Here is a 27,280-nt window from a genome sequence, read left to right as displayed (position 1 = left end):
ACTGTGAGTTAACTCACAGAAGCAGCTAGCTTAGCTTACCTAGCTAACAACAAGGAGGCGTCATTCATGTTAGAAAAGTGATTTTGTAAATCTTCCGTATGACTTCAGATAAAGTTTCTCATTGTTCTCGGTTGTTGTCACAACACGTAAGATTTGTTTTAATTCGCTTTTCTTTCACTCTGTTGACTAACTCCCAACAGGCTTTTTGTTTTAATTTGACAGGCCAACTAATAACACGTGAATCGATTAATTCAAGACAAATACCTTCACTTGATCATAGCTTTGTTTCAATGGTGTCAAACATAATGCCCGTGGACCAAAACTGGCCAGTAAGAATCTCCAGTCCGGCTCGAAAAATGACCAGCAGATTGTTAAACAAATTCAAGGAAAGCATTGACGGTTAAGGTTAAGGATGTGAGCAGAGATGTCAATGGTTCTTCAAGGAAACACCGCATTAAATATGCGCATGACATACCAGCCGTCATATGGAATGGGAGTCAATTTCAGTCTTTAAAGATAAAGTCTAACAAATAAAATTGAGTTGATATGAATCTATCTAACCTCAAACCATGCTGCCAGGGTGTTTATTAGAAGATTCATAATTTTTAGAGATATTTCACTGTGTTTTGAATCAGCAGGTTTCTGTAAAATTGACTTTATGTTGAAATTGCAGTCATTTTCCACAATAATTGTTTGGTTTTATGAAAATATAGACATTTTCATTACATACACTCTATGTCACAGCAAATAAAAGCTTGAAAGTTTAAGTTTAAAGGTTATAATGGCACTATTTTACCGGTCTGGTCCACTCAATATGAAATTGGACTGTATGTCATGTGTTTGACACTCATGCTTTACCCTAACATTACAAAGGTATTGTTCTTTAAAGCTAGGGTAGACGATGTTGTCCAAAAGCAATTTTTGTCATACTGAGTGAATTGCTCCTTCCCCCCTGGGAGAAGTCAATACATTATGTGGACGGAAAAAATCTGACAACTGTAGCGGCCAGAGGACAGTAAAAACTCCGACCAATCGTAAGGCGCGGACCGCTCTTAAGGAACCAATCAAATCCCTTCGCCATTCTACCAGCCTCCTGCACGTGCATTTCAATGGCGTGCACTGGCCCTGGTTCAGTGCGTGCGCGCGTTGCCAAGGTGCTCGCGGCTCGCGTGAAAAATAGAACGGAGCGGGCGCTGCGCTCCTATGCGTGTTGTGTGCGGTCAGTCAGAAAGGTTAATAACACTGGAGGTGATCACAAACTCCGTGCGCGTGGCGCTTCCGCGTCCAGTGTGTTCTGTCCCAACGGGAGCTCCTCCAATGGGGTGGGAGCTGGGCGGAGCCTTGGGGAGATGCTACATTCGTGCTACATGCTAGTTTTCCAAGATCGCCGACCCTAGCTTTAAGTTCATCCTGACATAATACACTATAACAACAACTTCAACTGTTTTTCTTTTGTTTAATTTAAAATAAGTAGAATAACATTCTGAAAATGTTCACATTTATTGAACCATGTTCTTACAAAGAACAGCATGATGTTTTTTAAGCTAAAAAAGTGCAATTTCAGTGATGCTCGGCATCTTTTACCCATCTGCATTACAGCTTTCAATGAATCTTCAAAGGCACAAAACATCTCCTCAGGTGTCTGGAACTGAACAATTTAATGTTTTGTTATGTACTTAGGTTGTGATTGAGTGTGACTTCTCTCTTCTGGAGTGTTTTGGGTTTAACTTTTGTTTCATGTCCTCACAGTCAAAATGGTGGAGCCGGTTCCAGAGTCTGTCAACTTTCCTTTGGAGGAGGAGAAGATCCTGAACCTGTGGGACGTGAAGGACTGCTTCCAGGAGTGCCTCAAACAGTCCAAGAACAGACCCAGGTAAATCCACTTGTGCTATTATATGCATGCATTGGTTCAAAGCAGAAAGTAATCATCTGAATGCTGGGAGTGGATAAAGATAATTGGAATTCATTCCATCAGTCAATTGCCAAGGAAAATATCTGCATTTCCTGGTTAGCCAGTGTTACTTTAGCCTCAGGTGACTATCTGTCTGTGAATGATGCCCTGTGATGGTGAAATGTTGAAACCCGTTCTCTGTGCAACGTTGTTCTGATCAGTTAATAATGCATCTATTGAAGGCCAAGGTGTGGTGTAAAGTTTCCCAAATCTGCTTGTGGTTTTGGTTGAGTGAGCAGTGAGCACATCCAGTGAGCACGTTCCTTCAAAATCCAGGAATGAGTGAGGATGTTCACTGTTCTCAACACTTGAAATGATGCCACATGCATTTGCGGAAATATGTGAGACGTGTACACGAGTTTTCAAACAGCTTTGTTGTGATTTTTGTTTTGTGGATTAGATAATTGAAATCAGACTAAATGAGAAATTTTGACAATCTATGTATTAAATAAACAGGACCAGGTCACATGAAGCTTTTTGGCATTGACAGAAAAAAATTTGGGCAAATTTTTCATGAGTGCAACCCACACTCTGCTGCTCATCCCACAAATACATGTTCCTTTCAAACCACTGTGGAACCAATCAAGAGGACATCAGCAGGCTGTTCCGTGGTATAAGAATTATCACCAAGAAACATTATTACAACAAATAGAGAATCTACACACTTACCACAGGGTTTTATCCACAAAGCTCCCATGCAAGGTGACTGCAACCTCTTCATCTTCAATTCTCCCACCAGGTACACCTTCTACGATGGCCCTCCCTTTGCCACCGGTTTACCTCATTACGGTCACATCCTGGCCGGGACCATCAAGGATATTGTGACTCGCTTTGCCCACCAGAGCGGCTTCCACGTGGACCGCCGCTTCGGCTGGGATTGCCACGGCCTGCCTGTGGTAATGATTTCTCTCACTATTAACCACAAGATCTGCTCAAATCTGTAAAATCTGTGGCTTAGCTTTGTGTCCCATGTCCGCGGTGCTTTTGTAGGAGTACGAGATCGATAAGACTTTGGGGATCAAAGGACCTGAAGACGTGGCTAAGATGGGCATTGCTGAGTACAACAAGCAGTGCAGGAACATCGTCATGAGATACTCCAATGAGTGGGAGGTGAGCACGGATTAGTTTGGATGATAAACAAGAAAGATGCAACACAAAGTGGCTTCTGACTATTTCAAGACAGACTATTATTACTCAATTGGTCGTACATTGATTCAGCATAATAAAATATGTTTATACTGTGTTGGGAAACATCACGGAAAGTCTTAAAAATTCAGTGCTTGTGTTGATTCTGTTAGGTGTGGATGTCTGTCTGACACTTTCGAGTTGTGAAAAAGACATACCTGAAATGATAATGAACCTCTGTGACTGCAGAGATTGTTTATGTCTTTTAAGAATGGTATTTGTTCTCTGTTCAATTCAGACTTCAGTGAAACGAATGGGCCGCTGGATTGACTTCAAAAATGACTACAAGACTCTTTACCCGTGGTTCATGGAGACCGTCTGGTATGGACTTCTCTCACTGACAGGATTAAAATGTCCACTTTGTAAAGTAGTAATGTCATTTTAAACCAAAATTATCTTCACACTTCTGGTGAAAGCACCTTTTGACCCAAATGATTCCCTCCTTTCCTCTGGCCCTGCATACACCCACTATAATAGATTGTAAAAGTCTTCTGGCTAAAAGTATCTGTCTCTCTTGTCCAGTTCACTTCGCCTCTGTTACACACAGTGATGTTGTCAGCTGTATTTGACAGACAACTGGAGTGCAGAAGTTACTGCTGGTGATTAAAATTCATCTAACTTTTCTCCTCCAGAGAACAAGGCAAAGTTAATGTTTGAGCTTAATTTTATGCAGGAAAGGTTGACTTATAATTCTGGTTTGATGAACTCCAGCATATTTTTGTCAATTGAAATTCAGCTACATTATCCAGACATAGCTGTAGTTTGAAGCTTTTTGTGTATTTGAACACACTTACTCTGAGGTGTGCATTTCTTTTTGAGGAAAAAATGATTTTTTTTTTGCTTTTTGTCGTGGTTAATATAGAGTTGTAATCATGCACATGGCTGTTCTTGCACTGTTAATGTGGAACAGGCATCATAACCTCTGCTTGTCGGTGAAGAATCTGCCTTGTCTTAAAAGGAAGCTGCACTTCTTGCAGCTTTTTAAGACTTTTAAACTCAAAACTGAATAAGAGGTTATGAAGTCTCTCTATTTAAAAAGAATTGATGAATTCTTTCAGTGGTGACCTGAAGCATCTTAAAAACTTCCATCACATCACACACCTCAAGAAAAGAGGATATGTGGAAAACACCCATGCGTAGACTTTGAGTAGAGATACATGAATAATGTTGTACTTTTCTTAATGGGAATTTCCTTCTGGTCACTGCAGCAGATGCTCTTTTTCCTGTAACTCACTGTATAAATGAATCTCCTTCCTCCTATGTACCTTTTATCTTCTCTTCACACACGATCAAACCATCCCAACCTCGTCTTTGCCCCCTCTCTAATGTACTCATTCTCAATCTTGTCCCTTCTGGTCTCTTCCATCAAATTCTGATTCTCACTTTAGTGGCTAAGTGATTTGCCAACAGCAGAAAATCAAGAAATCCTGCTGCTTTTTCCTCACTTTAGTGTTTCTTAAACTCCTTTCTGACTGTTATCCTCAAGAAGAAATGACTGGCAGCCAGATTTTAAAATGCCATTTGCATGATTATTAAGTGTGCACTGCCATAATCTGTTGCCCCTTTCAGCAAATTGCCCGTTCATTTTGACCCGATGGCAAAGTAATTATGTCTATCTTTGACATAAATTAGCAGCCTGGACAGTTTTTGAGAAAAACCTGCCAGCAGTCTTGTAAGGTTGGAGCAGGGAACATTTAACATGCACAAATGTCAGAATTGAAGAGGACCGAATTAAGTCAAAGGCTGCAGCAGGGTAGAACATAAGATTAAATGCTGATAGAAATGCACGTCTGTGCGTGCCACTCTTCTGCTCTGATAGACCTCATCAACCTGATAAACCGGAAAACACAATGACAGAAACAACTCGAGGTTCCTTATCTGTACGGCGTTGATTCCATTTATTCAAGATGTGATTTATGGTCATTCAGACACGTTGAATGCAAACTGAATTCTTAATCCATCATCCAGCAGTGTGTGCATTTTCATGAAGAACTTTCATGTATGTATGTATTGACAGTAATTTAAATTTCATGTAACAATACTATTTGATATATATTGATCTACAAGTGAGCTGGATTCCTGGTCCTCCATGCTTCACTGTATCCACATATGAATTGTCACGTTGTGTAGTTTTTCAGATTGGCAGTCAAGAGCAGCAGACAGCAGGATCTTTGAGCTCTTTAGGAAGAATGTGCTAAAAGTTTTTTTGGCTTTCTGTCCACATACAGAAGCATATCAAGTGCTAATATGGTAAGATGGATGAAACCTGTTTGGACTGTGGAAGGAAGCCATAGTGTTGAGTGACATGAGACACACTCACGGGATTCGAGAGTCACCATTTGATCTGAATCGCATGTTTCTTTTGTAGTGTGGGAGGAAACCAGACCACTCACAGAAGACTCATGCAGGGAGAAGTACGCCTTACTGACATGTTTTCTTTTCCAGGTGGGTGTTTAAACAACTGTACGACAAGGGTTTGGTGTACCGAGGTGTTAAAGTCATGCCCTACTCCACCGCCTGCAACACCCCCCTCTCCAACTTTGAGTCCAACCAGAACTACAAGGTTAGTGGCATCACGCAGCAGCATCAGTGGCTGTGTCACATGTGGATGAAGTTTTAAAGCGACGTTAACCGAGACGGTGCATTTGGTTTCGTGTCTGCAGGACGTTCAGGATCCCTCCGTGATCGTCAACTTCCCCCTGATTGAGAACGAGCAGATCTCGTTGATTGCCTGGACGACCACGCCGTGGACGCTGCCGAGCAACCTGGCCCTCTGTGTCAACCCCGAGTTACTGTATGTCAAGGTCAAAGGTGAGGAGAAACAGAGCAAACTGCTCATGTGAAGGACCTCTGATGTGTTCCTTGTGTTCTTCTAGTCGGCATAATTTGAGGTCATTATCAAAAACACCACTCCTCTTGTTGCCGTCCTCGGTACTTTTTTTTTACTTAACAGCAACATAAAGGAAGTAACTAAACCAACACACATCCTGCTGACGGGCTTTTTTCCTGTGGTGGATTACGTGAATTACCAGCACAGGTAGTTTTGTTGAACAACGCTGCTTAAATGCTGAAGCCCGAGGCAAAAGGTTTGTGATGGGAGCTCTCCTGTCTCTGATGGGTTCTGTGTTTTGGACCGTGGTATCAGCTGATGGATGTTTTTGTTTTTCCTCGAATCAGAAAGTACAAACAAGAAGATATTAGCAGAGATGGAGTGCTCTCTGGGTAAATTTCACCAAGAGAAAAGGATTTTTTTTCACCATAATATGTTGGTGGGCTTTTTATTTTTTGACTCTAAATGAGATTGTTTTCTGTTGTTTGCACATCATAAGGGAAAAGGAAAGGATTTTTCTATAACCAAGCAGATGCTGGACAGCAAGATGTTCATTGAATGGAGGAATCCTGTCAGGTTAAATTAGCTTTGCTCACGTATTCATGTTCATACATTTCCCAGAAAACTACACAGCGAAGTCAAACATTTGGTGCTGACCAAAATGTTTATAGTGAGTTCGTCCATCCAACTTTTTCCACTCATGTTGCCATGGCAACAGGTTAGGTGTGTAAACATCATGATGGTTCAGGAGTCGAATACAGAACAAGCTGAACTCATTTCTCACCCAGTCGGATGAAAGGATATTAACCTGTCAATAGCAGCAACTCTAAATGTTTTACCTTAAGAAAATACATCCATCCTGAATACAGTTTTTAAACCTGAAAAATGTCAGTTTGTATTATCATCTGTGAAAGTATTACTCTTCAAACCGATGCTTGCAAACGCCTGTTGTTTCTTAGAACACAGGATGTCTGCAGGCTTGGAGATTCATGTAATTCCAGACTCAGCATCACGTTGTGGCTGTGATGCTAACGCTGATGTATCTGGATTTCTCTGCTGTATCACTGATATCTTGTCAGGTGTAAGGATTGCATGTTTGTTCCAGTGAATTTACTGTCTGACTGCTGTAGTCATAGCTGCAGTGTTTACCTACAGCATATGTAATCGGATTCTGAGTGAAAGTATTCAGAATTTTAATGATACCAAAAGTTCTTGTTGTCACTTTTTAGAGTTTTTTTCTCGAGTGTCTCCAATCATCGATTATCCAGCTTTATCCAGACTGAGATCCTGGTGTTGTTACCTCTTCTAACACAAAGTGAACGTCAACATAGCGCCTGCTCTAGTTGCTCGTCTATTGCAGGACCAACAAAACACACATTAATAAAAAATCTGAAAATATTTACAGAATGAAATAATGATGTAACTCTTAGCTGCAGCTCTTGGGTGATTAGACTGCATTAGCTTCAGCAAAGTGTGCATGCTGAAGTGACACGTGTATTACTAAATTAGAGTGATGAGATGCCCCGGTGAGATAAACCATCTTTATTAATAATCCGTATCGAACTTGAGGGGTGACATACAGCTGCAGTCCCAGCTGAGCCAGACCAGTAAACTAACCTCACACAACCTTCAGTTACTCAAAGTTTAGTGCATGAAAAGGTTCAGGATGTACAGTACATCCTGAAATTATTCACATTTAAAACACTTTCAATGAAATATCAGGTTTTTCGCATTGTGCTGCGGTTTGGATGCTAAATGCACCAGTCTGGTCACTGATCGTCCTCCAGAAGCACTGCAGCCATCTGCCGCTCAGTAAGTCATGTGTCGTGACCTCCACTCTCACTGAAACAATGTGACCCCCCCTCAGTAGACAGATTAGGAAGAGGAGTTATGGAGATAGAGCACTTGATGTCTTTTTTTATTAGCTTTACATTTTGCAGAGTCATCTTACGGTCTGGACTGAACCCTCTTGTGAGTATTTTTGACTCTCACGATATTAATAAGCAATTAAATGTGTCTTTTTGTAGGTTTGACTTTTTCAAACATTTATAGATTTTCATAGAGTGAAAAATATCTAAACTTTGTCCTGTAATGGGCAGATTTACATACTTGAGGCCGTACAAACAAGCAGCAATGTTGAATTCTTACTCTGTCTTAATTTTGTCTTGTATTGCTTGTGGCTTTCATTACATCTGCAAGTTAATGAACCTTCTTGCATATAATTTCTACATATTTTTCAATGATAATGCCTGTTTTTGCTATAACTGGCAGTGTTACACAGCTCTGTGCGCCTGTTTCAGAACATCGGTGTGAGGATCAAGCCTAAAAATGTGCACAGACCTCAAAATCAGGTCGCTTAAAAAAAGCATTGTCCTTGTTCAAATATAAAAAAGTAATACTCCAGAGAGGTGGCTACTGTTTTTCTGTTGCCCTCCTGCTGTAGTTTTTGGTTCCCTTTGAGAGGAACTGGTGGGCTTTTAAAAGGATGACCTAGATTTTTTTGCAGGCTGTTGTACTGCGGCTCATCCAGCAGGGGGCACTGTGGAAGCACTGTCCTTCATCCTGACTGCACCGCCTGTGCTGTGCTGCATGGGAGACCGCCTCAGAATACCAATGAACGCTCTCTTTCTTTTTTTTTTTCTGTGTCAGCTCTCTCTCTTGCTCTCTCTCTCTCGCTCTCTCTCTCTCTCATTCCATCTTCCCAATTTTTCCCCTTCATTTCCTTATCGCTCCCTCCGTCTTCACGTCCACCTGTTTTCGTCCTTCATTGTTCTTATGTTCTCCGGCTCTGCCTCTCCTGACGTCTGGATCTTTTCCTCTCTGTTTTTTGAGTTGAGGGCTGTCAGGAGCGCCGGGTCTGAGCTGTGCAGTCATTTGTCACACCACTGAGGGGAAGAAACATCTTTTATTGATGCTGCTGCCCCCCTTCCTCCTCCTCCCCCTCCTCCTCCTCTTCTTCGCTCTTTTTGTGTCTCACCGTCTCGGGCCATTTGGTTTTTGCCCTCTTTACAACTGTTGTCCCTGCTGTTCTCGCTGTTTCCTCTTTTTGTTTTTCCTAAAATCTCCCTTTGGCCTTATTTTTTTTTCTTCTCCCCCATGTGGGCTCAGTTTCCTGAAATGTCAGGCAGCTGCATGCACGAAGTGGCAAACGCTGAGCGTGTTCTGCTCAGCTGCTGGTTAAGTAGTTACAATAGCTGCATCATGATAGGAGGACGCCGTCCTCGCTCTGAATATACGGCTGCTGACAGTATTAACGCAAAGCATCGTGGCTTTAAGGTGCTTGAATTCGACCCACGTGTAACGAGCAGTTGTTTATCAAACATGAAATTCAGGTCAATAAACATAAATCATCCTGCAGGGGCTATTAGGATGACAGACTTTGAAAAATAACCACAGACCCCCCCCTTGTTTAAAAAAAGAACCAAATCATATCAGTCATTTTGGTTTCATTACATCAACCACCAGGTTGAAGCGGTATGTGGAAACATTAAAGATAAAAACAGAAGCAACCACTACATGTTTTTACTTTGTCTTCACCCTTTTCAGTGTCATTTTTCTGTTTTCCAACCATGGGATTGTTCTTGCTTCAGTTATATCAGAGAAGTGTCTCATGCGTGAAGCTTTGAGTATTTTTTTCATTCTGCTTGTTGTCATGGAGACAACAACAATCAGCGTAATAAATTATTTCTTTCTGCCTCTTGTTGGACTGCAGTGAAGTATTTTTTTTTTTTTTTAAAGCTCTTTTCATTTGATCAAATAATTGCGGTGTCTATTAAATAGCCTGGGAAACAGGCCAATGTTTTCAGATCTTGAATTTAGTCCCGTATCACATTTTTACTCGGGGGATCAAAAACGCTCATCTTTATGTTCCAATATAATGTTACGAATATATTTATAATTAAGACTCTAAACTGATGTTGTATCTGTTCATACGGTTATCTGCATCACACACTGATGCTTCTGAAAATGCGGTGAGGCTTGTGTCAAACTACAAGGTCTTGATGCTGGATGCAAGGGATCCCAGAGATGTCAGAAAAAAAAAAAATGCTTCTCTAACAGTTTTAACGAGCAGGATCAACTGCGGGGATTCAGTTCAACCCAGAATATGATTGTTTAATTTTTTTTATTCTTTTAAACTGCGGCTTATATAAAGATGCCCTCATTTCAGAACAGTTCCGTCAAAGATGAAGACGCAGCCTGCAGCCAGACTTGTTCTCCAAGGGTTTTCAGTTTGACCCACAGCAAGACCTTGCAAGCTGTAAAAATGATTACAAAAAAAAAAAAAAAAAAAAGTAAAGGGACATTAAGCGCTGTTTTATTAAAGAAATGAACTGCTGTTCCAAATTTGTCCACTGTGGGTTTTAAATCAGAGGTCATAATGTAACACTGAGACTCGGAGCCGGACAGCAGATGGCAACACTGCTCGTAGCCTGGAGGTGTGTAATACTGCAGTGGAAAGTGTCTCACTCACTGCTGGAAAGATCAAATTAGCACCAAAACAAAGCCACGAGGGCCAGTTTATGAAGACATGCAGAAATCCTGTGTTCTGAAGGAGTGGCAGACTTTTTACCCCCCATCACCCTGAACAAACCCCTACTGAAATATCAGGCTCTTAGATTTTGTATTTAAGTGAGATTCTAAATCTGAAACGGTTGCAGAAATACTTAATTCCTAACATTTTTGGTCGCACTTATGTCCCCATATTACAGGATTTACCTATCTCAGCCATCCTCCAGTTACTTATTATCTTCATCATAAACTGGACATGAAAATGTAAATAAGTTGATAAATAACTTGCTTTTCTCTGTCCTTCTCTCAGATAACAGCACAGACAAGATGTACATCATGATGGAGGCCAGACTGGGAGCTCTGTTCAAGTCCGAGAGCGAATACACCGTCCTGGACAAGTGAGTACAGAATAATATATCATTGAATGAAGAGGCTGCCAAGGCACTGAGGCACTCCAGCTCTCCTCCGGACTACAATAGGATGGATTGTCTGAAAATATATGGACTATTTAACACAGTGAGGCAACATCACAGACCTGCTTCATTATGGTGAACTCATCAGAATCCTGACAGAGGAAGCACAAAATCCTGCACACACTTGACAGCAGGAGATTTCCAGAACTTTTTTTATGATTATTTGGGCAACATGACCATGCATTGTTTTAGTGGCCACGTTTATTCTGACAAACTGGACTTCAAGTACAGTATATTTTGATTAGAGCTCTAATTTCCTCTAAGATTTAAAAGTCAAAAGCGCGGATTGCCAGGTTTTGCTTGTAAACCAAAGTTAAATCAAGGCTGACATAATCTTTGAGAAACTCCTATTTCCCTTTTGAATCCCATATTCCCAAATTGTTGGGCAATATGTCAAAGGAGACAGGATGCTGATATTTGCAAAATTCCATTATCCATATTATATGTTGAAAATGAAACGCATCATTCGAAGAGAAATTTTCGGATTTTTAATTGGACAGCGACACTGCTAATGCTCCAAAGTTAATACTATAACAGTGACTTACCAAAATGATAGGAGGAGCTTTATGCTTCCAATTGGCTCAGTTCTCAATCATGCAATAACATGACTGTCTAGAACAGGGTTGTGAAACATAAGACCTGTGGACCAAAACTGGCCCACAAGGGGCTCCAGTCTGGCCAACAAACCCACCAAGCAAATTGGAAAATATACATACTATGAAAGAAAGAAAATAGCATTTGCCTCAAAGACATGCTTTCAGGGTGAGTTTTCGTGCAAACACTAAAAACAATGCAATTTTTTTGGGATGTTTGACTTTTTTTTTTGCATTATAAATTTGACTTAATGTTGACACCGCAGTAATTTTTGGAACTGATTGTTCAAACTTGGGGGAAAAAATATACACTTTTTAAAAAAAAAACCCTATTCGGCGCTACAACAAGGAGAAACCTGAGAAACCTTACAGTTTAAATTCAAAAGGTCATTATGGAACTATTTTACCGATGCGGCCCTCTCAAGGGGAAATTGAGCTGTTTGTGGCTCCTGGAGCAATATGAGTTTCACCCCTGGTTTAGCAGTATTGTAGAGAAGCCGGGATTCTTCACATCCTCAGGTGGCACTGAATTCAAAACAGGCTTCATTTTGTAATGGAAACTACCGGAGGGACTTCTGGGAATCTCTGTTGACCTGTAACAATTCTTTTGAGACCAATGGCTGCCAAGAAATTCAAAATGAGCTAGTTTAATGAATTGTTTAAGTCTCCTTTCAGCATCCTTTATGTTGTCTACTGGGAATAAAATCAGTTCCTGTGAGCATTCCAGTTCGCTACATCATGTGTTTATTTGCGTTTCACACACTGTCCCAGCCTTTATGGATCTCGGCCTGTAACTGTAGGTGTGATTTAACACAATGATAGATGCTCTCAATAAATTGTATTTGCATTTGGAACGTTGCAACTTAAAAGCTGCGCGTGCCAAACTCCCATTTTACATTTACCGTGAGAGGTTCTCTCATGGATCACATCACTGACAGCAGAATTAGCTGAGATTTATTTTACCCACCGAGTGTTTTTCTATGCAGTGGAGAGGAAATTTAATGTATCAGCTCAGTGGATGATGCTGGAGCGATGGAGAGAGTGTGGCAGGAAAATGACTCGAGGTGAGATGAGAAAAACAGCCGAGTGAACAGTGGCTACGGCACCTGACGGAGCACACCTCCAGGAGTGATTTATCCCCGCTCATCCCACATATTGGACAAATTAACTGGCAGAGAGGAAGCCCTGGTGAAAAATGTTGCAGCCCGGAAAGAGCCTCTCCTTCTCCCACAAGGACACGGGCGCCGAACAGCGGCAGGCTGCAGACGTCTTCATTTCAAAACCGCTGAATCACGATGGACTCGGCTGTCAGAACATACATGACACCTGAGATCAGAGACGCCGTTTTTGACCTTCCTGAGCTAAAGCATGTTTAATGGAGGCTGTTTGAAGAGAAGTTACATAGAAGTTGCGGTCAAAAGTTTACATATGCTTGTGAAGAACAGAATGTCATGGCTTAAGTGTGCTGGCTTTCTGTTGTTTCTTCAGCATTGGTCGCATGTTCTCAGTGGGGTTTAAATCAGGACTAAATGCTTCATACGTACAGATGATTGTTTGTGCTGTTACTCTTGGGATCTGCAGCTGCTTTGAAATGGCTCCAAGTGACCTGACTGACTTCTCCAAGTCAATGATTGGGTTTTTCAGATCCGTGCTGAGCTTCTTTGACTTTCCCATTGTAGCGCTTATGGGTGATTTCTATCTAATGTGCTGTATTAAGCTGGCCTTAAAGAAGTCACCATCTGTAGTCACTCATAATCACTCACAGGAAGTTAACAGGCCATAGTATGACACTCATTTCATTGATACAACTTTCTAAGTCACCAAAATTGCTAATTCATGTTGCTGTATGTATAGTTTTGATCCAGCAGATAATAAAGTCATAAAAGAACCAAACTTCATTAATCTTTTTTTTTTATTGTGTGTGTGACAGAGAAGTATCTGATCCAATCATCAGAGAAAAATCTGAGAGCCATGACATTCTGTTCTTTACACGTGTGTGTTAACTTTTGACCACAACTGTACATTGGAGCAGCTTTGCTGACTTTCTAAATGAGAAGAGAATTTACACATCTGTAGAAATAGAATTAAATGTTTTATATGAAATATTTACAGTTTGCTTGGTGGAGCTTCTTTTGGCCAGTGTGACGCCTGTATGTTATACATATAAACTCATAAGATTATCCAACTTATAGTTTTTGAAGGAAGCGTTGTTCATTTGTCCTTTACGGACTCGTCTTCCTTTATTTTATTTGCTGTCAGAAAGTGTCCGATATATTTTGTTCTTATTTTGCCTCTGAATAAAAGTAGAATGAAACTTTTGTTCTTTTTATTTTGACGACCAGTGAAAGTCAGGACAAAGAAAGTCTTCAAATCACTGTTGACTTCAAAGTGTCGTTACATAAAGCTGAAGCTCACTTTAGAAAAGAAAAAGTGGCTTCATTGAGCAATTCGGTGCTGTTGTCTCGTTCAGCTTCTTTCTTCCCTTATTTGGATTTTTTTTGGGGTAAAAGTAAAACGAAGTTTCAGGAAGAAACTAATTCAGGCTTTGGTATTAAAGAGTGACAGTGCACAGTATTTTTTATTTTTTTTTTGCACAGTATTGATGAAGTACCTCTGCCTTCATATCGCAACAGACTGAACTGGGATAAATGATGCTTCCATCCTTTGTGCTTTTATGTTCTGCACATTCAATATGTACAAAAACTGCAGTTAATCATGATTTTTTTTCCAAAAACCTGTGTAATTTACAAGATAACTTTTGTTGTTAAGCTTATTAACATCATTATGGATTGACAACATTAAGAAAAAAACGAAGCTTTGTTGAAGCGTGTGTAAATTATGGACAAGAGAAAGAACACTTTTATTTGGAAGAACCAATTTCAAAGAATTGAAATCCTCTATGAAGTTTTTGTACTTGTATGGTATTTCATAATATTGAATGTAAAAGATTTTTCAATTGAAGGTGAATCAGTCACTGAAACAACGCTCTTTTTTTTTTTCTTTTTTTTTTTTTTTTAAGATTTCCTGGCAAGGTCCTGAAAGGGAAGAAGTACAAGCCTCTCTTCCAGTACTTTGTCAAGGTTCGTTCACTCTATTTTTGTTCTTTATTCTGTTCTATTTGTTCACATATTGTCACAGAGTAAAGAAGAGACATACATCTGATTTTAACTACCTGTCTGGACACTGTGTTAACATTTCAGTGTCTCTGACTCTGCTTTACTGTCTGGCCGTACTTCTGATTCTTCTGTTTCCTTCAGTTGGGGGAGAAAGGAGCCTTCCAGGTGGTGGTGGATAACTACGTCAAGGAGGAGGAGGGCACAGGAGTCGTCCACCAGGCACCGTACTTTGGAGCTGTAAGTGTGATCGTTCCTGATTCTCACTCCTCGTTCCGTCTAATATTTTGACTTCTGGTGTAAAGTTCATAATCTACATGATGAGAAACATAAAGCAAGACGCCACAAATACAAACTTGTTTTTGGAGTTGATTGAATGCACAGCCTCATCGATTACTCCACATGCTTTAATGCTCAGTTACCATGAAAACAGCTGTCTGGTTGACACGTTATTTAACCAATTGCATAACTCTTCAGTCTGTCCTGAACCAATAATATCCATCAAATAGAAATGACACACACACACACACACACACACACACACACACACACACACTTCTCCAAACCGAACCGGCCTCAGCCTGAGCTCAGACACTGATAGTGATGTCGCAGATAAGTAGCCAATCAAATCAGTTGTCACGGCAACATGAGGCCGAAGTGGATAGCATCTAAATTGACTTCATTGAATGGATGCTTCAGATATTGCCAGTGTCTTCTCTTTCTTCTGATAGAAATGTGGCGTAGCGTTGCTGGAAGGAGAAACTATAGTTTTGAGGAGACGGTGGAAGTAATAACAAGAAGAGATCGTTTATGAAAAACATGCACATTTTCATTTTTTTAATATCAAATTTAAAGTGTTACTCGCTAAGACTTTATTGTACAGCAGCATTTGATTTCCCAGTCCATCCCTCCATGCACAGCAATATGATGAAATTTTACATTCTCAGAGCGGATTAAAAAAGGAAAGTTAGATTTGTTTGTGCTCCAACTTTCAGAACTACAGATTTATTGGTTACAATAAATAACCTCAGATTAAAAATTCATAAAAGCGATACTGGGTTTGTTGTTGGTGCTGCTGCTGCTGTTTGTCCTGATCTACTCCGTGTCTTTTATGTGGCTCCACCTGCTCCCTATCATCCTGCTCACTTCACACACTCACCCACTGTAATGACAGTGTTTATAATGAACTGTCGTCTCTATGGAGTACATTCAGAATAAAACAGGGTCAAGTTTAGGCGCTCTGAATTCATCACTCATCCATCGGCTGTTTTCTTTGCCTCGGCGTTGTGTAGAAGCTAACTGAGGAATGAAGCCGATCCCAGCTGACACTGCGTAGAAAGACAGGGGCATGACAGGCAACGTCGCCAGTTTATCTCAGGACTCAAAATACAATCATTAAACTTTACACATTAAAAAAAACAAAACAAAAAAAACTTATTATATTTGGGAAAACTGCAATGTTTGCCCAGTTTTCCTCTTGACAGCCTGTTGTTGATGTATATCTTGATCTGTGCAGTGAACTCCCTGAACAATCACCATTATACTATTTCCACTTCAGATTTTCAGATGTTGGTTCAAACCAATTAGGATGTCGTTTGCATTTCACTTCATTGGCTACTGACAATATTCAAATTGTGAATACATAAGTTTGATAAGTTTCTGACAGCATTATGCATCAAACATCTGTCTTCTATTCTGATTTATCCATCGGAGGTCAATGGCTGGATCGGTTCCAGCTGACTGTGATTGCAGGATACACTGTGATGTGGAGAGGACCAGTCCAATCACAGAGCAATCACACAGATATAGACACACACACACACACACACAAAAAAAACAATTACTCTTAACCTCCAGTGCATGTTTTAGGACTATAGATTTTTTTGTGGAAGCTTGTCTTTCTTGCGTTTGCAGATGGATGTTATTGTTATTGCCACATTCAACACGTTTTGCATACTTATGTTTTCTTTGACTTACTTCCTGTCCTGTGTAATATCTTTTGCAGACAAATAGATTAATGCTGTGAGATTGTTTAAATAATGATAATAAATCACTCATTTAAATCCTGAATGACAGAAACTTACATTAAAGCTTCAATTTTCTTTGGTAAGTTGCAAAGGAATTTGTTGTCTGGAAAACCAGGAGCCTTTAAATTTTAAACTGGTTTTGTCTTTTCTCTTATTTAGTCTTCACTTTTGTGTCTCATGTCTTCTCCCCTCATTGTTCTGTGTGTATTCTTAGTGAACTTCTTGTTATGAAGTATTTGCACTTCAAAGGCCAGTGGCCGGTGCAGTGCTGCTGCTATCAGAGCTACTGGGTCAGTGCTAATAAGTGAGAGGCCCTGGTGCAGGGCAGATGGATGCCCCTGTGGCCGTGTCCAGCTGTGAATGCACACAGTCTTTCTCTGTCTGGGCTTCTTCCTCTTCAGCCCTCTCTGCTGATTTCCCAGCCCTTCAGTCCCCGCAGGGTTCTGAACTCAACTCCTCACAACAGTATTGTTATGACATTTAAATTTAAATGTTTTTTTAATTTGTTTATTTTAATTAAACATATCTCATGTTTAGTAGTCGCATTGATCGGGTCAGTGCTGAAGTCTGAAATACGACTGTTTGTGTTCTGGGATATACAGTGAGAGGAAAAGGATTGCCAAATGACATTTTTCAAATTTTATTTTGTTGCGACCAGACGTGAAATGACCTCCTGAGTCATCCATCTTCCATCCCGACAGGCTGTTTGAATACAAATTACACGTACAGTTGGACGGTGCTCAGGTCTTTCATGCACAGCTGCCACATGCCAGTAGTGCTTGTTTCCACGCTGCAAAAAGTGTCCTGCTCAACGAGGAATTTAATATGGAGTCATAACATATCTTTAACCGGTGGAGCTCCCAATCAGAGGGAGCCGGTTTCAGATATAGTTCACGGGTCACTGGAAATACACGAGTCTGAAATAAAGTCTTCCATGTTATCATCAGGAAAAAAGAGTCTCTTAATAGACATTTTAAGTATATTCCTTTGTTGCTGTGGACACGTTCAAGAAAATAAGGCAGCTCTCGGGTGGATGATCATAAGGATTGTGGATCAGACAGACTGTAAACAGTTCTCCTCTCTCTCCGCAGGATGATTACAGGGTGTGCGCTGAATACAACATCATCCAGAGGGACCAGGCTCCTATCTGCCCTGTGGACGCCTCGGGCTGCTTCACTTCAGAGGTCACTGACTTTGCGGGACAGTATGTCAAAGTGAGTGACACATCATGCATTTACATGTAGATTGGGTTAGCAGACGTTCCAGGCCTTCCACCCCCGGTAAGAGCCACTGGTATGATCCACAGGATAAATGCATCAAAAATATTGATAGCCGGTTTAATTTGGAATTCCATTTTATGCCTTCTGGGGATTCATCCCATGGCTGCTCTACATTTCCCCTGTTTGTGTCGTGAGATTGATCTTTCCATATGTATATTGGATGAGAAAGGGCCTCCATTCTTTGCTGGGCGGATGATTTATTTAAGTTGGGTTAAATCTTTTTATGCTAACAGTTCAAAATAGTAATTTGGGTTCATGAAATCTGCATCACAAAGCCGTGTATGAAAATCTGCTGCCAAAGCAGATTGTAATTGTTTGCACTGGATACCTTCCGCTCATCCGTCACACCCAATTTCATAAGCATCCTAAGTGGATGGTGAGCTAAATATAGCAGCCATACATGATTTGATCACTATTTCACGTCATAGTGCGAAGGCCAGGGAGTGGACGTGACCTGCCTGGCCGCTAACAGTACAGCGTTAGCTAATAAAGAGCATGCAGCCACAGTTCTCTGAAAGTCTGTCATAATCCACTTTTGAATTGTGTCAAAGCCTGGTGCGAGTTTCAAGGCTGTCTGAGACATTCTTTATAGCCGTATAAAACCGCAGAGTTGATCACATGAAGCGTCAGTTGCAGAGTGGGCTACACGAGAGGCCGAGCGAGCGAGCAGTCGTTTCTCTTCCCCCCCGTGAACTGAAAAACAAACCCAGTATTTCACACAACATGAGGGCTTCATCTTATAACCAGAAGAGCCTGCAAGTCAGCGGCCGGGTGAGAGTGCAGAGCCCGTCGCCCTCCCGGTGCCGCGGATCCTCCTACGACAGCCGAGGCCGCGCCGGCTTCCGCGGGACGGCCATCGAGTTGGGCACGGAGATACACCAGCACCATGCCAACGAGAAGGAGGAGATGCAGGAGCTCAACGTCAAGTTCGCCGGATACATCGAGAAGGTCCAGACGCTGGAGCAGAGGAACGCCGCTCTTCGGGCTCAGCTGGCCGAGCTGCAGGGCCGCTACAAGGGCGGCCCCACCGGCATCGGAGAAGAATACGAGCTCAAGTTCAAAGAGATCCGGGATCTGATTGAAGCCCTGACAAACGAGAAGGGAGCGGCCGACATCGAGCGCGGCTACATCGAAGAGGAGGTGGAAGTGTGGAGGCTAAAGCTGGAGGAGGAGATGGCGCTCAAAGAGGAGGCAGAGATGATCCTGAGGGAGTTTCGTCAGGACGTCGACAACGCCACGCTGCAGAAGGCCGAGCTGGAGAAGCGCATCGAGCAGCTGGTGGCCGAGATCGAGTTCCTCAAGAAACTGCACGACGAAGAGGTGGCCGACCTCGTGAAGCAAATCGAGGATTCAAAGATTACCGCCGAGCTGGATGGAGATCGTCCCGACTTGGCGGCGTACCTGCGCAACATGCGCGCGGAGATCGAGTCTGTGGCGGCGCGCAACGTCCAGGAAGCCGAGAAGTGGTACAAGACCAAGTTCGACACGCTGAAAGAGCACGCCGGTAAACACGAAGAAGCGATGAAGACCATGAAAGGGGAGATCACCACCTTCCAAACCCAGGTCACGGAGCTGCAGAACCAGATCGACGGCATGAGGGCTCGCAACGCCGGCCTGGAGCAGCAGCTGGACGACATGGAGACGGCCCACATGGAGAAAGTGGCCAACCTCGAGGGCATCATCGCTCAGCTGGAGACCCAGCTCTGTGACACCAAACTGGAGATGACCAAGTATCTCCAAGACTACCAGGAACTGCTGCACATTAAGCTCAAGCTGGATGCAGAGATTGCGACCTACAGGAAGCTGCTGGAGGGGGAGGAGAGCCGGCTTGGAATTGCCAAAGAGGCCTAAATTTCTTGGAAGAAATGGCCACAAAGAAGACCTGCAGAGCACGGAGGACTGGAGAGGATTGGCTCACTCCAGCTGAAAGTGTTTCCTTGTTCCTTATTCCCACCAGCTGGTACTGTTTGAGAGCTTTTACTACCATTGTCAGCCTGACACTAATGTTTTCAGTGCAGATAATCAATATTTTAATTGATATATTTTCTTGTCAAACAACAAATGAGACCAAAACTGTGAAAAGTAAACATTTGTTTGCAGATTTCAGTTTTGTCTTTAAAAAAAAAAAGGCCCATAATTGACTTCTTGCTAGGTGTTACATTCTACTGTTAATATACATTTTTGTCCTAATTTGTATTCGGATTTTACATGACGATTAAAGAATTGAGATTTAACAACTGAACCATTTGAGGCCAGCCTTCTCTAAGGTTTTGGATACTCAGTGCTGCAGACAAATTTCTCTTGCTATCAAAGATTTATTAAGGTTTCATGCCCAGCTTTCCTCACCCCAATCATTCATCTTGCCACATCTGACCCCATTATCCTTTTGCATGTGGTCGCTTGCCAGCCCTCTCCAGTCATCCTTCCTGCATATTTTGACATTACTCGCTAAAACAACCTTCTCTTCTTCCTTTTCATTACCTCTCCCTACCTCCGGTACCCCTCCCACCCTTGTTGTTTTGGCAGGCCTCATTTCTCCTTGTTCCTTCTCTTCCCTTTACTCTTTCTCCTGCAGTGCACCTGCTAAATTTACCCTCCCTCTTTTCCTGCCAAGTCAGCCTCACCATTATACCTCTGTCACTTCCCTTTGCCATGGTTTCTCCATTTTTCGGCATTACTCCCGTCCTTCATCCCGCTGCTTTAACAACGAAACACTCGACGCAAATGAAGCAGAACATATAGCCTTAGTGTGACCACTGGTCGTTACGGTTCTCCCACTTTATTCAAGATGTTTTGACAAGATGCAACTGTGGACCGTTTACACTAATGTCGACCAACTGTTGAATAAAGATTCAAGTGAGTGCAAATAAAATATTGAAGTGGTTATTTTTTTCTTTCATCAGAAAGCAATTTCAGTATTTTTTCCCTTGTCTGACTGCATTTTGGAATAAAAAGGATTGGTGAACTTGCTGTATTGTAACTTGCAGGCTGAGTTTGATAGTTTAGCTGGGAAAACTTCAGATGGTTAAACATGTTTTGGAACTCTAACTCTGTTGATTAGCTTAAACCTCGCTGCAAAGAGAGAGCACACAAGTGTGAATAATTTTGCAGCATATCAAGTGACCCTCATTCATACTCAATTGGCCAGCTGGTGAAACGGTCTCGTTCAGGCAGATCTCCCAATGAGTCTTCATATCACAGGTGTATCTCCATGTTTTAATGAGCCTGGGTCAGGGCAAAACAAAATGTACTCCCGCATGAAAAAGTCAAAAGAAAACAATTCCTATCTCCACAAAGAGGTCACGACCAACCGCCTGCCACGCACTTCGCTGCAGACTCATATTTATGAGCTTCCTGTGAATTGCACAGTGGGATTGGTTTGAGGCAGATGAAAGAGTGTGTGTGATAAGGCGCAGGGCTGATTGTGTATTAGATTGTTCGCAATAAACAATGAGCTGCATGACAAGACACACAATTTTCTGTTTGGTGATATTTATCTCCGCTGTATGAGCCCTCTTTGACCTTGACAGCAAATCGACCCCTATTTCCCCTTCATGGGAGCAGAGCACCAGGGTTTTGGACTCTTCTTTAATACAGGGGTGCCAAACCTGCAACAAAACCGGCCGTCGAGTTTAGGATATCACCTTTTAAAATAAGCTCATTATTGAATTAATACCCAGTCAAAATTTCTGATATGAGCAACGACGACTCCCAATTTTTGAAGTTACTATTGCGCAGTCTTAGGCCCAGTTTGCATCATTTTCATGTGAAATGAGAAAATTTTGTAGCGTTTTTTGGATCTTGTTTATGCAGTAATGTGGTAACCTGGCAAAAGCCATATTGACATGGGCAGCAACGAATTGCTTCACGTGTCATTCTGGGATTTCACTCGGCAAATCCGTTGGGGGAAGGAGGGACTTGCTGTAGAACTCTTTGCGTTCATTGGACGGAAGGAGACAGTGCGCCCGCCTAACCATGTTTGGTTTCAGCCAATCACCGCAAAGAAAAAAATGACGTCGACAGCATTTACCCAGCAAGTGAATATCAACAATCAAGCCCACAGTGGATAGAAAGTGAGATTCGTGACAAGATGTCGAGTGATTTTTGCCGTTTATGTAGTGAAAATCTGCGCTACTCATGCTAATATTATTAGCTGTCCGTCGTCCAACGCATCATAACTCAACACTGAGACCCAGCAGGTCAGGGATGCAGGAGGTAAAGTGAGCTGAGTGGACTCAACATCAAGCTTATTCTGAAGGATTGATGAAATGAGTGACTTCTATGTTCACTGAAATTGCATTTTTTTCCCCTATTGAACTTATTTTTTTTAAGTTCTCAACTTGTTCAGCTTCTTTTAAGATGTTTAATTAATTTAATGTGATTATTGTTTTAGCATACACTTTGCACTAAAGCTGAGGAAACATTTGGATTCATCTTTTTCTAAAGGTTATTCAGTCGTAATTTCACTATTCTGACCTATGGAATACCCTCTGAAATAAAATGGGTTTGAGGCGCGCTCTAGTAGAAGTTTATTTTACCTCATGTTGAAAATATGTCGAGATCATTTTTTTGCCTGCAGCCATGTCTGAGAAAAACAACCAAGAAATGACTAAAGTCGACTTGCTGTGTAAACAACCTGTAATAATTAGCCGAATGACTGTACACATAAACAAGGGTGTTATGTAACTAATGAAAGCCACAGTTTTGTGTTGGAATAAAAAACATAGTTCAACTCGATGCATCTTAATGATATCCCTGTCGACTGTGCTGCAATTAAACTGTTTCATTCTGAAGAAACATTGGGTGGAGTGAAATAAAGTTTCTCATTAAGGCGTTAAATACTGCTGACATTTTATGGAACAAGGTTTTGTTCTCATTACTGTTTAAAACAAAGTATTGAAAGTGAGAATTGTTAAAACAGGTTAGTCTCCCAGTATGTGGCTCTCATTGAAATATCACTCGATTGAGACTTTATAAAAACATTATTTTTGCTGTTTACTGACATTTTAAAGTGAGTCTGTGTAAACCTCTGTTTGGATTGAACCTTCCCCTGGCCTACTTTTGGCACCAATGCCTTATTTTTGACACCTCTGTTTTAAAGCATCTGAAAACGGTATTGTTCAGGTCTTATCTCACATGGAGACATTGTGGTGTTGTTCAGCTGACACTTGTTGGTTTTCGATGCATTTGTGTGAACCTTTTTCTTTCTTCAGTATCGTCTCTACATGATCCTGAGGTTTAATCCATAATTTCACTGGTTTACTTTTTTTTGGGGCATTGATTTATACACCAGCGTTTCTTCCTGTTGTGTGACTGCCATTGCTGCCACAGCAAGTTTCCTCATGCAGAATCAACTCTTTGTGTGATTTTACAGGACGCTGACAAGAACATCATCAAGTGGCTGAAGGAGAACGGCCGTCTGATCAATGCCAGCACCTTCAAACACAACTACCCCTTCTGCTGGAGGTGAGACTCCTTCACAGTTCAGGCTGCTGTTGCCTTTGTGCTATTTGGAGATCTGGATATGAACCGACGTTTTAAAGTCTTTGCAAGGAATCCCGCATCTCACTGTAACTGTCATCCTCATGCAAACACACAAAGCAAAAATGTTTCAGTAGACTAAATCCCTCTCTGACTTGGATCGTCTCCAGTCTGACCTGAGTAGGATTAATTAACCTCTGTGAATATACAGAGACGTTCTCTCTCAGCCTCTGATGGACACAGACTGGTAAGGTCGAAAAATAAATCTGCATTATCAACCAATGCAATGATGGATCAAGCATTTTATATGGATTTAAATGTATATGTTAAGGTAGATATCAGGGGGTTGCCCTGCCTACGGTGTTCACACCTTCCTTTGGTCAGGTTTGCGTTCACACTGCATTGACTCTGCTTTTAAAAGCAAGCCAAACTGCCCGGACAACGTCACGCATTACAACAGCTGCTCGTTTTGGCTCGCCATCGCCAGAAACAAACAAAGACAGAACAGAGAGGACAAAAAGAAACATATAGACAATTTTCTCCAAATTGAATCACTGTTTAGTTGTTTTTGGTTTTGTTTACCATTAAGATGTGGTGACTCTGAACTCCCTCCCACATTAATTTTGGAAATAGGCTCACAGGCCACAAACAGATACAGGCGTGTCCAGAAGTGGGCCGCAGACCAACAGTTTCCCAGGTTACCTGGAGTGGGTCCAAGCACAGTACATTCAACAGAATGCCAGAAAATCTTGTGGAAAATGTTCATTTCATCAACACTTTGTTTCAACATCTTGTGTCTCGGGTATTTTTTGCTAAATTAAAGAATATTGTTGTATACACCAAAAATTCCAATTTGCCGTTTCTGTGTTTTCTTTCAAATCAATGAATTGCATTCTTATGAATGGTTTAATGTGCGCCCGTATTTCCAGGTCTGACACTCCTCTGATCTACAAAGCCGTCCCCAGCTGGTTTGTCCGAGTGGAGCACATGGTGCAGAAACTGCTGGACAACAACGGGAAGTGCTACTGGTGAGCCGCCGTCCGAACCGCGCCATGCATTCCCAGCTCCAGGTCGCCACCAGCGCATTTCAGTCTTAAATACACGGAGCAGGGACAGACAGCAGATGCAGTCCCAAAACAATTACCGCCGCGGGTCTGCGCTACTACATCAAGTTGTTGGCCCGTCTCTGTTGGTCAGCTTTCATTTTAAACGGCGGGGTGGTGGAATTTAACTGCATGTTGGCCACAGTGACTTCTTTATGTTTCATTACGCGGGGTTAAAATCCTCATCAAGGCCTTTTGTTATTACGCCAGTGGGAGCGGCGTTTTATGGAAAACATTAGCATGATGCTAATTGTAAAGGCGGAACATGGAAGGGAAAAAGTAAGCGTCAGCATGATGGCCTTGCTAAGTGGTATTACCCCTGGTGCTCCCACTGCTCTTTTCCGAGCCACAGTAGCTGCCTCTGGTAATGGGACTGTCAAACGGAGATGAATGACTCGCCGCTAGGAAGGTGAAGACACACAGACACGCTCCGCTCGTACAGTGAGACCAACACAACGCACACACTGCAATCCCTATCTGAGACACAATATTACAGTGGTGGAGACACTCTGTGGCTTATTAGGTACACCGAGGTAAAATTCATGAGGTTATTCATCCCTTTGCTATTACAATCAGTGGACAACACTGCAGATGTGATCACTGTGATTTATCGCAGGTTTTCTTATTGAGATTTCATCTGAATGTGCCTTAAAGGGAAGGGAAGCTCTGAAAAGTCAAACATTGTGTTTAGATACTTTATAGCTCATTAAAATTCAATTTGCATGATTGACAGTGTATACAAGTGTTTAAGCTAATGTGTATTTCAGTAATGAATGATGCTTTATATATTATAAGGCAACTTCTTTTTACAAGGTTAATTGTTGGAAAAGGCTTATTTGGCACAACAACCTTGCTTTTATTAAAATTAGAATCTTATAAAAATAAGAGAAGACAATACATGAAATTAAGAGGGTGACATTTTTCAATATTCATAAGCACACATGAAAGGCAATAACACATCAACAGCTCAACTTTGCAGAATATTTCTGGTGTTTCCTGATAACAGTGTTGCTTTTGAACAATTTACCAATGATCTCCAACACCTGCAGTCGGCTTCTCCTCCCTCTGAGGCAATCACATGAATTTGATCACAGTTTCTCTTACATATCTATATCTCTGTTATGTATGTAAACAACATAGCCTTGTCTGTTTAGACCAATGTGGTTACAGTTATTGTTTACTGAGTGTGACAGAAAACTCAACCAGCTATCTGATCATACATTTTTGCTATTTAAAAGCTAAAAAGACAAAGCATATAATGAATTCTCCACTCATGCACTTATATATTTCCTTTGTTAAATTCCTAAGCACAGCTCTGCTTCTCATCCATTACTAATTATGTGACTTTGTTGAAAGAGGGCTTTTTTTATATTTAGACCCCACTTTCATACTTGAGCCGCAATATGTGAAAAATAGTCAGTGAGATGCTTTTAAAGTTGAGTAAGTCTGTGTGACGGTGCCATTAGTTGATGAGTGACTTGTGAAACGTATTCTCCAAGTGATTTGTTCACCTTGTCTCCCTGGACTTAAACGCTGCCGTGCAGACTCGGGCTGAGTGTCTGCTGAGGGAGTTGTGTCTGATTTCTCCAGATGCCTGTCTGTCAGAATAAATTAGCCACTGATTTAATGAGTGCTCAAAGGGCAGCTGGTGTCTTCTGAGGCTCTGGCTGGGAAGCTCCGGCACACTCATCGCATTTTTCATGCAATATTTCCGAGTAACATTAAATAATGAATAATAAATCGCATTACTGGTCAACTAATTCATAAATTCCACATTTTTCTCTTTTATGTCTTGTAGTTTCAAGCATCACCATCTCGGGTGAAGCCTTTTTTCTCGCCACTTGAAGTTCTTAGTATTATTTGACTTTGAAATAGAAGCAGATAGATTAGACTTTTCATTTCTCGCCAGTGAGTATATGTCATCTTGGATTACTGCCATGGCCCAAATGATTTTATCAACTGTAGCTGGATAACTTTCACTCCAGTACCTCCAGCTTCCCTTTTTCATCTGATTCTGAGATACCTGTAAAAGTGCATAGGATTCTTAATATACAGGACATGTGGTTGGTAAATGTTAAACATGTGAAGCTGGTATTTATTCCTGCAATCAACTGTGTGTTAGTGGCAACGACTTGATATCTAGGAAGAAAAAGATGAAGAGCAGGTGTTTGTGTTATCTGATTTCTAACAGGAATCACTTGGCCACATTAGGTTTGGCTGGGCTGATAGCTTTTAGCATCTAACACTCGTTTCCTCACAGTGAGGAGATGAAGATCACAAAATATGCTGCTGAGATTGTAAAACCACATTTAAATCAAGTTTCAATTTGAAGGACAGATTTAATTTTTATCTCTGAAGTGTAAACAGGAAGTGGTGGTATTTTGATTATTGCTGGATGAGCTGTGATCACCCATGTCAACTGCTTTATGCATAATGCTCCTCCTCATGAGCGTTTGCTCTGGAGCTGCATTATAGCACAGGAACATGAATAACGCCATAACGATATGATAAAAGCAGTGGTGTAGTGTTCCCTGGAGGTGTACTCTTCATGTTTCTCCTAAAGCAGTGTGTTTTCATCGTATTGCTGCAGTTCCCCTGGACCGCACCACGAGGTGTAGCGATTTTAATATACAATAGTAATATGTGGTTTTTCCAAATAGCAGTGCTCTTTCTCTTGTCTCTAATTTCCATCAGCTGTTCTTTTTATCTAGTTTTTATTCCCTGTTCCATGTACA

At 41.4% G+C, this 27,280-nt stretch overlaps 1 protein-coding gene and 1 pseudogene across 1 annotated transcript in view; both read left to right on the top strand.

Moving 5' to 3' along the window:
- Nucleotides 1–27,280, top strand: part of iars1 (isoleucyl-tRNA synthetase 1) — a 57,663-nt gene that overhangs the window by 162 nt on the left and 30,221 nt on the right. The window contains exons 2-13 of the mRNA XM_030091990.1: nt 1,750–1,873; nt 2,691–2,847; nt 2,942–3,061; nt 3,375–3,457; nt 5,582–5,699; nt 5,800–5,947; nt 10,786–10,873; nt 14,561–14,621; nt 14,799–14,894; nt 17,773–17,895; nt 23,336–23,427; nt 24,372–24,470. Coding sequence (XP_029947850.1) covers nt 1,755–1,873; nt 2,691–2,847; nt 2,942–3,061; nt 3,375–3,457; nt 5,582–5,699; nt 5,800–5,947; nt 10,786–10,873; nt 14,561–14,621; nt 14,799–14,894; nt 17,773–17,895; nt 23,336–23,427; nt 24,372–24,470 — 1,304 coding nt within the window. The 5' untranslated portion in view covers nt 1,750–1,754. The remainder of the gene's footprint in view (nt 1–1,749; nt 1,874–2,690; nt 2,848–2,941; nt 3,062–3,374; nt 3,458–5,581; nt 5,700–5,799; nt 5,948–10,785; nt 10,874–14,560; nt 14,622–14,798; nt 14,895–17,772; nt 17,896–23,335; nt 23,428–24,371; nt 24,471–27,280) is intronic.
- Nucleotides 18,685–19,940, top strand: LOC115388725 (vimentin pseudogene; annotated as a pseudogene).

This window comes from Salarias fasciatus, chromosome 5 (genome assembly GCF_902148845.1).
Source record: "Salarias fasciatus chromosome 5, fSalaFa1.1, whole genome shotgun sequence".
NCBI lineage: Eukaryota > Metazoa > Chordata > Actinopteri > Blenniiformes > Blenniidae > Salarias > Salarias fasciatus.
This window is presented reverse-complemented; position numbering and strand designations above follow the sequence as displayed.